The following is a 15,993-nucleotide window of genomic DNA, read 5'->3' as shown; positions in this document are numbered from 1 at the left end:
TACTTTATTTGTACTTTTACTCAAGTACATTTTTAATACTGGACTTCTACTTGTAACAGAGTTGCAGTATTGATACTTTTACCAACAGTAAGTAAAACATGTGAGTACATCTACCATCACTGAAGTCAATCTTAATTTCCTTTGTGTTAGTTAGTGGTGCAAAAACATGTAGGCTATAGCAGTAGGCTATGTAATATATACTACAGATTATGAAACTGTGCAGAACAACTTTTTCCCCCCTAGACATACAGATAACAAGTAAATCAATGTAAAACATTCTCCCAGTCATTTGCTCATATCTGTGCAAATGTCCAAATGAAAAATGTAGAAGTTAAACTAACTAAAATAAAGACAAATGATGTCAATAATTTGTCAACAGTTCCTTTCATTGCATCCATTCCTATATCAGCTGTGTCCTTAGTCTAAATCCACACACCTGTACCTAGGCTATAGCGCCATCTGTTGATATATTTAAACATCACAGACTTCTAAAAGTTGAAATAATAATAATACATAGCTTGTGTGGAGTGGTGTCTTTTCATCTCTCTCTTTAAAAAAATAAATAAAGTGTCACAGTGCTGAAAACTGATATAATCGGTGTTTACTCTAACTCAGATTATGTGAAACATTTTGAGATTATTTTCTTAATATTATGTGCGACTGAATGAGGAGAGTTTTCAAGCGGAACCTTCGAAGTGGTCTCTGGTTCCCCGTCGGAAGCTGAACCCGACCGCACCCGAGGAGGACAACAAAGGAAGAGGAGGAGCCAACTCTATGAGAGAAACGCCCACCTTTTTTTTATGAAACTGGAACCTGACTGGAACCTGGAACACACATTACATTATAACTCTATGGTTGGAACATTTAGTTTGATATTTTTGCTACATATTTCCGTAGATATTAATAATAATCATTATAGTTCCGTAATAGTCTTGTTCAACAGAGTCACTGGGCTGTTTTAATCCCACTGAAGCCGTCATAACAAATCCACTGAACACTTTTGGTAAGTTTACAACAGGAGCTCGCGCGCGGAAAATAGCCGATCTGCAAGCTCACAACGTGAGCTTGCAGATCGGCTATTTTCGGCGTGCGACACCACAGGCCGGCGCACAACAACAACACCACCAACCAACCGCTGGATTGAAAGCCCATACATTTTCCCCATCAGTGGTGGAAAGTAACTAAGTACATTTACTTAAGTACAATTTCGAGGTATTTGGTATTACTGAGGTATTACTTGAGTATTTCCCATTTCCAATACTTTTACTTTTACTCCACTGCATCTCAGAGGCAAATATTGTACTTTTTAATTATTTGAAAACTTTTGTTAGTTACTTTGTAGGTATAAATTATTACATTATAAAACATACATGAACCACTTTAGCCCTGTTTTATACCGAGGCTATTTGAACATTTTAGTACTTTTACTTTTGGTACTTTAAGTACATTTTGATACCAATACCTTTGTACTTTTACTGAAGTACATTTTTTATTCTGGACTTTTACTTGTAACAGTGTTTATATATTGCAATATTGATACTTTTACTTAAGTAAAGAATGTGAGTACTTTTTCCACCACTGTGCCCCATAGAGATTTACGTAAAATATTGATACTTTGATTGATTGAATACTTTATTAGAAGTTTGCAGAAAACCCCCAAGAAAGCCTATGGCTTGTTTCCATTGCGGTCCTTTGTACTCAATTAATATAGTGACATTAAATGACAGATAAAAAATACGAAAAACTAAAAGCATGTACAGTGAACAGTTCGGGGGGGGGGGGGGGGGGGGGGGCTAGGCTTTGACTTTTACAGGGGCCAGTTTCGAATTGCAGCCACATGTAGGTACTCTGTAGAATAAAATATGAATACATATTAAGTATAAATATTATTACATATTATTAATTGATTGTACTTTATTTAGTAAGACATGAGAACAGCAGTACATGGAAGTACAAATTCACAGTGCAAGGTCTACTAAACTGGGAGACTCATTAACCCATTGAGACCTGAAGCTGATTCTACATGTCTCCTAAATCTCAACAGTATTCTGAAAAACGTATGTTTCTATATCAGTGGTGCTCAATCTTTTTCATGTCAAGGACCCCCAAAATGATATGTATTTGGCCGCCGACCCCATCAACATATTTTGTTCCAGGGACCCCCCAGAAGCAAAGATTTGAGTTAAAATGTCTACTTTAAAAATATATATATTCAAAGATTTGCACACATTTTCACGATTTTTCAAAAATAGCAGATCTACAAGCTCGTAGCGCGGCTAAAAATGACACAGTTCCAGGTCTTAATGTTAAGCACTGAGCTTGTTTAAGATGAGATCCCCATGCACACAAATCATGATGACATATAAGAGACAGATAGATATACACACTACTATACATAATGTCATACAATCAGCTTACAGGTTACTGAAGAGTGAAAAATATGTACAAGAGAAGAAAAAGAAAGGGGGTGGGGGGGGTAGGGGGGTAGGTTAAGACTTGGACAGGGGCCATTTTCGAATCGCAGCCTCCTGAAGGTGTATCTTTAGGGCAGTTTTGAAAGTGAGTAGGGTTTTACACTCCTTTACTCCTTTTGGTAGGGCATTCCACATGTTTGATGAATAGCAGTTCATTCCCTTTGTTGAGCCAAATCTGGGTTGAACATGATTCGTGGAGCTGCCTCTGGTTAATACAATATTAATTATTTTAAGCCTGGAATCAAGCCATCCAGGCACCTGGTGAAGCATGACCCATAAAACATTTGATTCTATGAAGAAGAAAAAAATGACAGATGACAGTTGTGTGTTCCTTTATTTTTCTCTTCACATAATCAAATGTTTTATTGTTGTCATGATTCACCAGGAGCCCCTGGATGGCTTGGTTCCAGGCATAGAAAAATGATATAAATATTTTTCGGAAATCTTTAGGGAAAAAAATGAATGGGCTTTCGATTTGTGGAACCACAAAATGGAGCCACTGCTATGCCCTATATAATGCGGTGAAATGGAGCCATAAAGTGACTTTTTTTTGGGCAGTTTTCAAATTGCAGTGAGTCAACCAGCCTGTGAAACATTCCATGCATTTCTTTTAAAATGGGCAAAAATGACGAGAAATGCCGCCGTTTTCCTTCCCGAAAGCAGGTCCCCGCGGGTGAGCCCACAGGAGCTGCCCTCGGTGCCCTGCGGTCTACAGGGGGGGCGGAGAGGTGGTGATTATGCGGCCGAGAACAGCGTCTGGAACCCGGGGTTAAAAACCAGTGGTGGAAAAGGTACTAACATTTTGTACTTTAAGTAAAAGTATAAATACCGCAATGTAGAATTACTCCCATTACAAATGTAAGTCCGGAATTCAAAATTGTAAAAGTACAAAAGTATTGGCATAAAAATTCACGTAAAGTGCCATAAGTAAAAGTACTCATTGTGTAGAATGTCCCATTTCACAAGTTCTCCAAAAGAAAATCTTTTGAAAATAGCAGATCTACACAAGCTCACAATGCCACGCATTGTGAGCTTGAAGATCGGCTATTTTCAAATGGTCAAAATTATGTTTTGTAATAATAATCAAAATCTACAAAGTAACTAGTAACTAAAGCTTTCAAATAATTGTAGTGGAGTAAAAGTACAATATTTGCCTCTGAGATGTAGTGGAGTAGAAGTAAAAGTCCTGTGATTTGGAAATACTCCAGTAAAGTAAAAAAAAAAAAACTCAACACTGTACTTCAAGTACAGTACTTGAGTAAATGTACTTAGTTACTTTACACCACTGGTTAAAACAGATGCGTGGTGGTGGTGGTGGGGGGGGTGCATTCCTTGGAGGTGGGGGTGCATTCCTTGGAGGTGAGTGATTTAAAATCAACGCGTGATGATAAAAAAGAAAATTACACACCCTGTGCCGTTGGGCGTGGGTGTTAATTGGCACCCACTTCCAGAGAACAACCATAAATGCACATGCACAGTGCGTTCAGACTGGGCCCAATTTGACCCACAGTTGGGCCCAGACTGATTAGACTAGACGACACGAGACAGACAAACACATCGGCCCTCATTTATCAACGCAGCGTATAAACCGCCATATATTTTTCCATATATTCGGCCGTACACCAACGTCGAAGTCACATTTATCAAAGGATCCTACACAGCTGATCCGAGCGTACATTTGGTCCCAGCGTTGATAAATGTCACGGCTGAAACCGAGCGTTATTTAAATAACACGCCCTTAAATATTCTCAAAACGCCCCGATTTTACGACATGAAGACGAACCAGAATACGACCAAAGACATGAAAAGCCAATAAGAAATACTTTCCCCCGATCGCTTCGCTTCATCTCGCCGCACACGCCCCTCTCTCTCTCTCTCTCTCACACACACACACACACACACACACACACACACACACACACACACACACACACACACACACACACACACACACACACACTCCGTACCGTAGCGGTACAATCTAATTGTCACGTAGGCTTGTAGCCTACATGAATGACATATTATGAAACCAATTACATCGCCATGAATGGAATACGTTTGTATATTTATTTATTTACCCCATACCGATCAGTGCGCGTTCCAAGTTACACTAAAGCAGTCATGTAGGCTATATTCCCCATGAGACTCGGGCGGTCTGCAGACTGCAGTGATCCCGCGCCGCCCACGTTATAAGAGATTGGAGCGTCAGGTTTATATCCTTAACCCAGCCAGGTTGTAGCCTATAACTCCCTATGACATAACTCCATACCATAGGACAAGCTACTGTAAGTTAGTAGACCTCACTGTCCCGACCGCGCGACTCCCGACGCAAAAGCGATCGTTGTTTTGAAAATAGCAGATCTACAAGCTCACAACGCGTCACGATGCGATGCTGGCTTGTGAGCTTGTAGATTTGCTATTTTCAATGCAGCCAGATCTACAATCTTATCTGAATGACTGCTAAAGCAGTTTGTTTAAATTAATTTATAATGTTATATTTTCACAGGGATTATTTATTAGTGTAGATATACATTTTGGAGTGGATATATGTGTCCAGATGCCTGTCAGACCGTCAGACAATGCTGCTCCGCAGGTCTAGGATGAAATAAACGGGTGCAGCCAACGTCAACAACTGGTCTCGACCAGACGTGAGATCTCAGCGTACCGTAGGATAAAGCCCACGTCAGGATATATTGATAAATGCCGAAAATTGCGGTGAAAACGCCGTACGCCCATTATTTGGGCTGCACCGCGTTGATAAATGAGGGCCATCGTTTATAACCTGGACGATTTGAACCTATTAGAATAGAATAGAACTTTATTGTCACATCACATGAATTACAAGTAAAACAGTGGGTGAAAAACATTGTAGTGCAGCTTAAAACAACAACAGCAGTTGAGAGTACAAATAGTGCAAAAAACGTTAAGATCGTTTTAATTTAAAAAAACCTAAACGACACTCATATTAATAATAAAAAACAACAATAATTTAAGTCCAGTGTGTCCAAAGTGTACAGCCAGTCCTACACTACTGCTTATTTAGCAGTCTCACTACCGTGGGGAAAAAGCTATTTAGTGTCCTATTGGTGGTACTTTGGATGCTAAGAAATCGTTTACCAGGGCGAGGGTTTCTGCAGGCCTTGAAAAGTTTATGGCTGGGCTGGTAAGTGTCTTTTATAATCCGATCCGCTTTGGCAGTGCATCTTTTTTCGTAAAGTTCTTGGAGGGATGGAAGTTCACCTCCTATGATGCGCTGGGCCGCTTTCACCACCCTCTGCAAGGCCCCCCTGTCGAGTGCGGTGCAACTGCCATACCAAGCAGTACAGCAGTACAATAGCACGCTCTCGACCGTGCTGTTATAAAAGGACCTGAGGATGCTGGGGCTGACACTGAACTTTTTCAGCTGCCGGAGGCAGTGGAGGCGTTGTTGGGCCTTCATTGTCACGTGTGTGGTGTGTGTTGACCATTTAAGGTCTTGAGTGATGTGTACCCCGAGAAACTTGAATTCACTGACCCTCTCCACCGCCACTCCATTGATGTAAATAGGGGCGTGCTCTCTACTTGGTACCCTGTAGTTCACAATCAACTCCTTGGTCTTCTTAACATTGAGGGTCAGATTATCCTCCTGGCATCGTAGAGCCAGTAGTCTGATCTCCTCTCTGTATTCAGTATCGTCGTCATTGACAATCATGCCCATGACTGTCCTGGAACGCATCTGTGTTATTTTTAGATTTCTTTGGCTTTTCAAAAATAGCAGATATACTATTAAAGAGCTTGTAGATAGCAATTTTATCGTTTTATCGTGAAAATGTTTGCCAATCTTACTCAAATCTTTGCTTCTGGGGGGGTCCCTGGAAAACCATAGTTTGATACATATCATACATATCATTTTGTGGCCCTTGACATGACAACCACATGATATTATAGCAACAACAAGTTTTTTCTTAGAATTTTTGTTAGGATTTAGAAGACAATTGTCTGTATCCCCAGAAGCAAAGATTTGAGTTAAAAATGTTTGCTTAAAAATATATATATATTCAAAGATTTGCAAAAAAATAGCAGATCTACAAGCTCATAGCGCGGCACTCGGTGCCTATAGGGCAGCGCTTCTCAACCTGTGGGCCGGGGTCGGGTCCCCCACATGATTTTGGGGGGGTCCCCAGGTGACAGTGAAGTGACAATTTAAGGAATTTTAAAGAGATAGTTCCTATGGATTAGTCACCCCATGGAGACTTGAATTCATGGATTTTTTTTTCTCCCATTCCTAAGCCAATAATTTGATTGGACCGGTAGGCAGCGGTTTCCAGTAGGAGACACAAAGGAGACTCTTTGTGTCTCCTACCGGAACCGCTACCATGGGGTGACATCAAAAGTAATCAACAAACTATACTATAAAAACTGGTCAAACATTGGCCAAATTGTCAAATAATATAAGAAAGAGACAAAACCTTTGAAAATAGCCGATATACAAGCTCGCAACGCCTCGCAACCAGCTTGTAGATCTGCTATTTTCACAATATTTATTCTGTGGAACCGAGTCAAACAAAATGCAACTCCTACAATTCCAACTGCTTGTCAGGGTTTGGGGTCCCCGGTTCAAATATGATTATTTTGCCCCCCCCTGGATTTCCGCTTCTGGCTCTACCTTGCTGACGTCCTAATGTTTGCTTGTCACTGCTGCATCATGTCCCAAACGCAAATTGTATTAACCTCAATGCTATGGCAACTAAAGCATCTCTATTTCTGAACCTGGTATAACAATAACTGCATCTGTTTGTTTTCCCAGCCTCTCTCACACAGCCCTGTGATGGAGAACAGCGACGCCCTGGAAGCAGAGGATCTTCTGCACTGCCCCTGGAACCCCGTGGTCATCGGCGGCCAGCAGCTCCTGGCCAAGGCTCGTTTCGGGGACACCGCCTACCACGTCCTCCTGACCGACATGAACTGTGTCTGGGAGGAGAGGATGGACGCCGCGGCCATCCAGAGGAGAGCACAGGTACTGCACCCACCAGTGGTATCTATATATACATTTCTAAACCCAAAACCCCCCAAAAAAAACTGCCACTGTGTGGGACTAAACACAAAAACAACATATCAATGTCACTAACAAGACACGCCACAACGTGCAGAATTACTACGCGCAGTCTGTAGGCCACTTCATACTGCTCAGCACACATCTGCCCCCTCGCAGCATAATTAATTGCGGCCAACACAAACTCACAACATTACAGTCGGCCATGTTGTTCCTTAGCGTCATCGCCGACCACCGCCCAACGAGACCCAAGTGAGGTCAGACAACACACTCCATATTTGGGCATAGCTCCATTGGGAACATCTCCTATTATGGCTTTATATAACCGCTCAACGAGACCCAAGTGAGGTCAGACAACACACTCCATATTTGGGCATAGCTCCATTGGGAACATCTCCTATTATGGCTTTATATATTATAGAGACCAACAAACACAAAGCCCCGCGCAACGGCTAGGGGGGAGGGGCGCGCAGCGCCCCGACCCTCTAGTACTGTACATAGCAACAAGAACCCAAAAAGAGAGGTTCCCGTCCTGACGTCATCATCAAACCCGGAAGTTATGCAGGAATGCCTACTGAGTGGCAAAAAAATATTTTCTGGCCTTGAAACGCATGCATCCAAACATAAAAGTCCTATCTGATTGCATTAAACAACGTTAAACTCACTTTGCATGTTGCTATGCCACTCGATTTGCCACTCGATGTGCTATTCACTTTAAGCATGCGCATACCCTCTATACCACAATGTAGAAATACAAGTGAAAGTCCGATATTACAATTTGACTTGAGTAAAAGTATGTATTCTTGACAACAAACTGACAGGGAAAAAAATGGCATCAAACGTGATCTAGAACAGTGGTTCTCAAACCTTTTCATGTCAAGGACCCCCAGATTGACATTTGTTAGCCTGCGGACCCCCATTTAAAAAGATATGCCAGGGACCCCCATAAGAGAAGATTTACAGCTCTATAGCAGTGATTCTCAACCATTTTAATTTCAAGGACCCCCTGTTTGACATGCATTAGGCTACTGACCCCCATTTGATGGCAAGGTCCATTTGGTTCCATTTGTACACTCAGAGTTACAGACCCATAAGGGTCCATTTGGTTCCTAATCTATCATTTAGCTGGGGACCCCCTGGAACTCTGTCAGGGACCCCTGGGGGTCCCCGGACCCCACTTTGAGAACCAATGATCTAGAAAGTCAATCAAAGAACGAGATTTTTGGGAAGAATTTCCTCCTTTTGTCAACAAAAGTGCTCTCAAAGACCGTTGCTGGAGCCCTCATTCAATGCCTCTCTGACTGTGCTTGGCACCTCTTGGTTCTCCAGCATCTCAATGTCACTAAAAGCTAAGCTTCAGAACCTCCCAAAACAAACGGATCCGACTACTTCTCGGCCTCTAAGCCCATGACCCACCTAATTCCAACACACTTGGATGGCTCACGGTGGAACACAGGGTTAATCAAATAAAACGGGATTGGTATTTAACCCATTAAGACCGGGAACCCATCTGTGTGTCATTTTAAGATTTATTTGGCTATTAAAAAAAACATTTCTTTTTTTTCCTTTTGTTTTTAACACATTGACTGCCATCGGCTAATCTCAGAACGTCCATCGTAGTGCCAAGCAATTTCTTACCTTTTTTGTTTTTTTGATTCCGTCATAGGCCCCGCTAAATCCGTTTAAAATCCGCGTTCATTTGGTACGACACAAACACGGGACCCGACCGAACAAAACGCTGAAAACCGTGCGGCGATCCGACACTGCATTCTGGAGAACGAGAGGAAAACGCTAAAATGGTGGATGCGGTGAGAAAAACAACAAGCCAGAGATAATGGCGTCCAAAGTTGACCGCTAGACAGGAAACGGAGGCGGGAGAAAAACCGGAAACAGTATTATTTCGTTTCCGGTCCGCCCACTTCGAGACCGGAAGTGCAAAAAAAATCCGGAATCTGCACCTGCACGATTTAACATGGGAAAACACCCGCCCCGTAGGACTACGGGAACGGCAGTTAACGGTTGGATTTAACGGCCCGTAGGACTACGGGCCTGGCAGTGGATGTGTTAAATCATGAACATTTTTGCAAATCTTTGAATAAATATATTTTTTACTCAAATCTTTGCTTCTGGGTATTCTACAAATGTCTTCTAAATCCCACCAGTTTAAAAGAAAAGAAAAACTTATGTTGCTATAATATCAGTATAATACAATCCCCCCCCCCCCCCCCCCCACATCTCAAAATATTTTGTTCCAGGGACCCCCAGAAGCAAATATTTAAGTTAAAAATGTATCCACAAGTTTCCTAGGGCGTTGTGGGCATCACTTCCTGTCAATTTGATCCAATCAAATCCAATGAAATCGACAGGAAGTGATGCACACAACCCCTAGGAAACTTGTGGATACATATATTCAAAGATTTGCACACATTTTCACAATGTTCTTCTCTCCAAAAAATAGAGCTTGTATATCTGCTATTTTTTTCATTAGCCAAAGAAATCTATAAAATGACACAGATGTGTTCCCGGTCTTATTGGGTTAAGATAGTCAAAGGGGGGGGGGGGGGGGGGGGGGGCGGGGCAGTGCTGACTAACTACTTCTCCAAAGTGAGTGACACCCAAAGCCACAACACTAAAGGGAGCGACAACGATCTGGCACCACCCAAATATAGAACAAACATGGGAAAATGCTCGTTCTACTGCTACTGCCACCAAAATGTGGAATGCCCCCTGACACCATCCATTAAACAAATGTGAATCACTGGTTTCTCTCAAAACTAGCCTGAGAAACTATCTATCAGGAGACCACAAGGGGAGGTAAATGCAATTTCCCATAGAAAGGAGGTGTCATTCACTGCTGGTGTTTTCCCCCCCCTTTTCTACTTTGTACATATAGTGTTTTGTATTAGTGTGTTGTTATTTTTTTCATGCTACGTTGATGAATTGAATACATAGGACCACAATGGAAACAAGTCCCCGGGACTTTTTTTTGTGAAATCCTTTTAGCCTTAAAGGGAAACTTTGCCCCAGGGGTTTTCTTACCTTTTCTATGATGTTATGATATCCTAGGATGAATGTCATAACTCCATCCCGGGTCCGCCACAGCTAAAAACGCACGCCTATGGGCCTCGCGCTAGGTCGCATATTTTGATAGCTTTTCTTTTGTTCTGAACCTCAGGCCTCAATGGGTTAATAAAACTCTGGCACCGAATATGTTAAGTACAGTACCGTATTTTCCGCACTATAAGGCGCACTGTCAGTGCGCCTTATAGTGCGGATGCGCCTTATAATCCGATGCGCCTTATATATGTATCAATATTGGTTCCCTTGGTTTCCGCACTATAGGGCGCACCGTCAGTGCGCCTTATAGTGCGGATGCGCCTTATAATGCGGTGCGCCCTATATATGAAAATAATACATTTATTGAAGGTGCGCCTTATACTCAGATGCGCCTTATAGTGCGGAAAATACGGTACTTGAGTAAATGTACTTAAGTTACTTTACACCACTGACAAAAAGTACTTGACGCAAATCGATCTCTCCACACTTTTGGTCCCTTCTTCTCATCCAGGAGCTGAACAAGCGCCTGCGCGCCCCAGTGAAAGCCTTCTTCTCCCACCTGCGCGACGTGGCGCTGCCCTGCCTGACGGGAGGCGGTGGGCCCACAGCGGAGGAGGTGGAGGAGGAGGAGGGCGCCGCTTCCGGCGCGGCCCACGTGTCTCTGGTGCGCCAGGCGGGCAGGCACCTGGACGTCAAGCTGAAGAGCGAGCTGGCGGGGCTGCCGTTCTACTGGGAGTTCCGCTGCACCTCTGCCCCCGTGACAATGGTACGGTCCATGTGTCTAATGATGATAACACTTTAACCCTTTAAAGACCTGAAGCCGAATCTACAAAATAATGTCTTCTAAATCCACAACAATATTCTGAAAAAACGTATGTTTCTATATCAGTGGTAAACGTTTTCATGTCAAGGACCCCCAAAATGATAAATGTATTTGGCCAATATAGATCGGCTATTTTCAGCCTAGGTATAAAATAGGGCTAAAGTGGTTAATATATGTTTTATAATGTAATCATTTATATCTGCAAAGTAAGATAAGATAAGAGCTTTATTGTCATTACATACACAACGAAACATAGTTTGGTACCTCTGCAGACAACAACAGTACCAGTAAGACTCCCTAATCGGGAGATAAGCGACCGTAGGTCACATGTATACAGAAGAGGGCTGTAACGGCGATTGGTTCCTAGTTGTGTGGGCAATGGATAGTTTTGTTTGGTGGTCTAAATGTGGGGTTAGCTGTGACATGGTGGCGTTTATGTGGGCAGAAAACGTGTAATGTGTAGCTGTTGCAAATGGGTAACAGAGTGAATGCTGAGAAATACAGACCAAAAGCAAAGGTGTGCAGGCAAGAGCTGTTGGTGTGTGTGTGTGTGGTGTGGGAGAGAGAGTGTGTTTATAGGGGAAAGGAGGGATTGTTTGTGGGGGGCAAGGCCCCGAGTTACGGCATTTTATGTGAGCTGCAGTGGCAGGGGGTCCTCCACTGGGGGCGCCACCACTTTTGCATCCGTTCTGGAGCACCAGGAGTGGGTGGTCCCCGGGAATGCCCCGTGAGCAGCCCCGTTGGGGGTGCTCCTTCCATTCCGACATCTCGCCACTCCGACTAGTGGCTTCCGCGTGCGGTTAGGGTTAGGGTTAGGGTTAGGTATAGGGTTCGTTAACGTCGGAAAGGCGACATGTCGGAAAGGAGAAATGCACCCGCCCCGTTGGGGTGGTCATTTGGTAATTTGTCCACATGTGCTCATTTTTTACACTTGGGGGTCCCCGAGGCAGCTGGGGGTCCCTGGAGCTCCGGGGGTCCTTGGAGGGTGTAGTTTGGCAGGTAAGGAGTGTGTGTGCAAAATGTGGCATGGATCGGGGCAATGGGTGCGGAGATATGAGCAGGGCAAAGGTGTGACGTGTGTGACGGAGTGACGGAGTGACGGACGGACACCTGGAGCAGCTTTCTGTAGTAAGTGCGACCTACGGTCGCAATTAAAAGAAGAGCACTGAACATTGAAGGAACAATAAAAAACCTTGGTCAAAGTCAGGTCAGTCAGTCCCACAGTCATTTTAAAATAAATAAAACAAGGATAAGCCCCCATAAACGAAGAACATATCATGTGTACACATATTGCCCTTCCCAGTAGCCAAACAACACTATTGGCATTAACATATCGCACATATACATTATTGCACTTGCTCAGTAGTCTACACCAACGCACTGTCATCATGATCAGGGAAACAAAATCCATGGTGTGTTCATATTTAGTTCATATTTGGCGAGTACGCGTGCGTGATTGAGAGTCAGAATCCAGCAGACTTTTTACAGCCCTTGGAAAAAAGCTGTTGGACAGCCTGTTTGTCCTGGTTCTAACCACCTTCAGTCTGCCCGAGGGCAGGGTCTCGAACAAGTGGTGGCTGGGGTGTGTGTAACTAAAGTTTTCAAATAATTGTAGCAGAGTAAAAGTACAATATTTGCCTCTGAGATATAGTGGAGTAGAAGTACAAGTATAGACAATTGGAAATACTCTAGTAAAGTAAAAAATTCCTCAAAATTGTACTTAAGTACAGTACTTGAGTACATGTACTTAGTTACTTTACACCACCGGACGACCAGCCACTATTACAACTTCCCATGGCACGGCCACTAAGTGATTCAGAGTCCAATGGTGTGCTTTCCCAGGTGTGTAGCCAGCTGGTGCGCCCCCTGCTGTTGATGAGCAGGCTACTGCAGGGGCAGGTGGAGCACATGGCCGACTTGCTGCTGAGGAAAGATGCTGAGATCCAGGACTACAAGGAGAACGGAGCTACACTCACTAGAGGTACATGCGCACGCACACACACACACACCAGTAAGCTTGTAGATCAGCTATTTCTGCTATTTTTTACATGCATAAAATTATTAAATATGTCAATAATTTTGTTTCATATTTCAGTTATTTGTCATATCTGCCCTGTGTATTTTTGAGTGGTGCCAACCACTCCTATATCTGACTTTGTCCGTGTGTCCGTCCGTATGTATGTATGTATGTCCAATAAACAAACATTGATGACAACATCAATACGGGGCTCATCAAAGGCACCACTCTCTTCACACAGGGTGTGATTTTTTTATTACGAAGCCTCAAAGGCTTCATAATGTTCCAACGTTCAATGGCCAAACACAGTTAAATCGTTAATCGCAATTATTTGAGAGACAATTAATCGTCAACTTAACCCGTTAAGACCTGAAGCCGATTCTACAAATGTCTTCGAAATCCCAACATTATGTCAGTGGTGCTCAAACTTTTTCATGTCAATTATAGGTATTTGGCCGCCGACCCCCATCTCAAAATATTTTCCAAGGACCCCCCCAGAAGCGAAGATATGATTTAAAAATGTTCGCTTTAAAACAATATATATTCAGAAGATTTGCACACATTTTCAAGATTTTTCAAAAAATAGCAGATCTACAAGCTTGATAGCGCGGCACTCTTTGCCGCGCTACGAGCTTGTATATCTGCTATTTTTGAATAGCCAAAAGTGTAAAATAATGTTTTTTTTTTAGCTCAAATCAAAAAGTGACAAGGATGCGTCCCAGGTCTTAATGGGTTAAATCTGTAATCGTTGACAGCCCCAGAGACGAGCCCTATACTGTACACTGGCCGTTGCCTTGGCAATCTTGCATTTCCTAAATAGGCTCATGTGCTGCATAAATGTAGCCCCGGGTTGTCTCAGAAGGTTGTCAGATTAATTGGTGGGGTAGATTTATTGTCAGACGTGCTTAATTGCCAAATGACATTGTTTTGAGTGCTAATTTGTGTGTCTCTCTCTCTCTCTCTGTTGCACCCAGAACGCCTGCAGACGGAGGTTTTTGACGAGCAAGCCCACAGAGAGAACTTTATTACACAGGTGAGCAATCTGCGACAATCTGTCTCTGCACCCTGTACGTACAAACACACAAACATAATCGTCGCTGTTGGGTGGAGACCTTGTATGTGCAAAATTTCCATCAAATGGAAAAAAATAACCTCTGTTCTAAATCATAAAAAGATGAAATATGAAGGTTTCAAGGTTTCTGCCCAAGAGCGACGATAACATCCCAAGAACCCGCTAAGCATCCACACAACACACACACACACTCAGTGTGTCATAGTGTGTCACGCGACAGACACCACAACACAACACGACCCCCACAACCACACAAGTTTGTGTGGCTCTAACTCTCTATGCTCACTTTGTCACGCTAGTGAGCCAGCGTGTTTGTTAAGAGCCGGTGCCGACCCACTTTGGTCAAAGTCAGGCCGGCTGTAGTGACCGACCGTGGCTGCTGTGATCACGTGACAAAAAAAAGCTCTCAAGAAGCTCTCTCTCTCTGTCTTTCTGTCTCTCTGTCTCTCTGTCTGTCTGTCTGTCTCTCTCTCTCTCTCTCTCTCTCTCTCTCTCTCTCTCTCTCTCTCTCTCTCTCCCCCTCTGTCTCTCTCTCTGTCTCTCCCCCCCCCCTCTCTCTAATAGAGGCAAAATAGTCAGTGTGGGAGTGGTTTACATTTTGAGATGGTCTTGTTGTGTTGTGATGTGTGTGTGAGTGTGTGTGTCTGTTTACTGTATAAGGGTGTGGAATTTCTCAACCCTCCCTCGCTTTGGTGACCTCTGTCTACGTGTGTGTGTGTGTGTGTGTGTGTGTGTGTGTGTGTGTGTGTGTGTGTGTGTGTGTGTGTGTGTGTGTGTGTGTGTGTGTGTGTGTGTGTGTGTGTGTGTGTGTGTGTGTGTGTGTGTGTGTGTGTGTGTGTGTGTGTGTGTGTGTGTGTGTGTGTGAGTGAGAGACGGTATTTCAAAGCCACCTGTGGAATGCCTGAAGGTGTGACCCTGCTTCTCTCTCCATCTTCAGTCACGGCGTACAGATCTGTCGTTGACTCATTCTGTGTATCTACTGTGGATGGTGTTCCAAGGTTATTTTGGGGTAATTGTTGTGTTGAGTGATATACTGTAGTAGACACTAGACAGAGATGGGAAGGTGGTAGAGAGAGAGGCGGGTGATGGCCGGATTCGAACCCGTGACAGCTGCGGGAAGGAGTTTAGCCTTATTTATGTGCAGTGGTTGGAAGATGTACTCAGATATTTTACAGCCTTGGCACAAAACATTTCAGATGGGGGTCCGCAGCCAAATGTATATCAATTTAGGGGTCCTTGGCATGAAAAAGGTTGAAAACCACTGTTCTAGGACTTGTGTGGGCCTATAGCATTCCATTGGACCCTCCTCCTCTCCGCCCTATTTTATGTTTAGAAGGCATAATATTATCCCTGTTCGTCACGCTCTAGTGGTGGGAAAAAAGGTTCATTTCAGTGAACGAACGATTTCGTTCACGGCAATGATTCGTTCAAATGATTCGTTTTTTTTACGTCGCGCGCGAACGTAACGGTTTCAGAAAGTGAACGAGCTCGTCCACGTTCGCGGCAAATAAACTAGTT

The 15,993-nt window shown here is 43.4% G+C and overlaps 1 protein-coding gene across 3 annotated transcripts in view; it reads left to right on the top strand.

The window, feature by feature from the left end:
* The first annotated feature begins 812 nt into the window (after positions 1–812).
* nhej1 (nonhomologous end-joining factor 1) overlaps positions 813–15,993 on the top strand; it is a 44,531-nt gene continuing 29,350 nt past the window's right edge. Inside the window, exons 1-6 of one of the 3 annotated variants that reach the window (XM_084050786.1) lie at positions 813–1,003; positions 3,138–3,265; positions 7,261–7,470; positions 11,075–11,329; positions 13,229–13,367; positions 14,378–14,436. In XM_084050786.1, coding sequence (XP_083906912.1) covers positions 7,282–7,470; positions 11,075–11,329; positions 13,229–13,367; positions 14,378–14,436 — 642 coding nt within the window. In that variant the 5' untranslated portion in view covers positions 813–1,003; positions 3,138–3,265; positions 7,261–7,281. Of the gene's footprint in view, positions 1,004–3,134; positions 3,266–7,260; positions 7,471–11,074; positions 11,330–13,228; positions 13,368–14,377; positions 14,437–15,993 lie in introns of all 3 variants that reach the window. The other 2 variants (XM_084050787.1, XM_084050788.1) reach the window with 2 other exon arrangements.

The sequence above is a fragment of the Gymnoscopelus microlampas genome, assembly GCF_963454915.1.
Source record: "Gymnoscopelus microlampas genome assembly, chromosome: 24".
In the NCBI taxonomy this organism is placed as follows: domain Eukaryota; kingdom Metazoa; phylum Chordata; class Actinopteri; order Myctophiformes; family Myctophidae; genus Gymnoscopelus; species Gymnoscopelus microlampas.
This window is presented reverse-complemented; position numbering and strand designations above follow the sequence as displayed.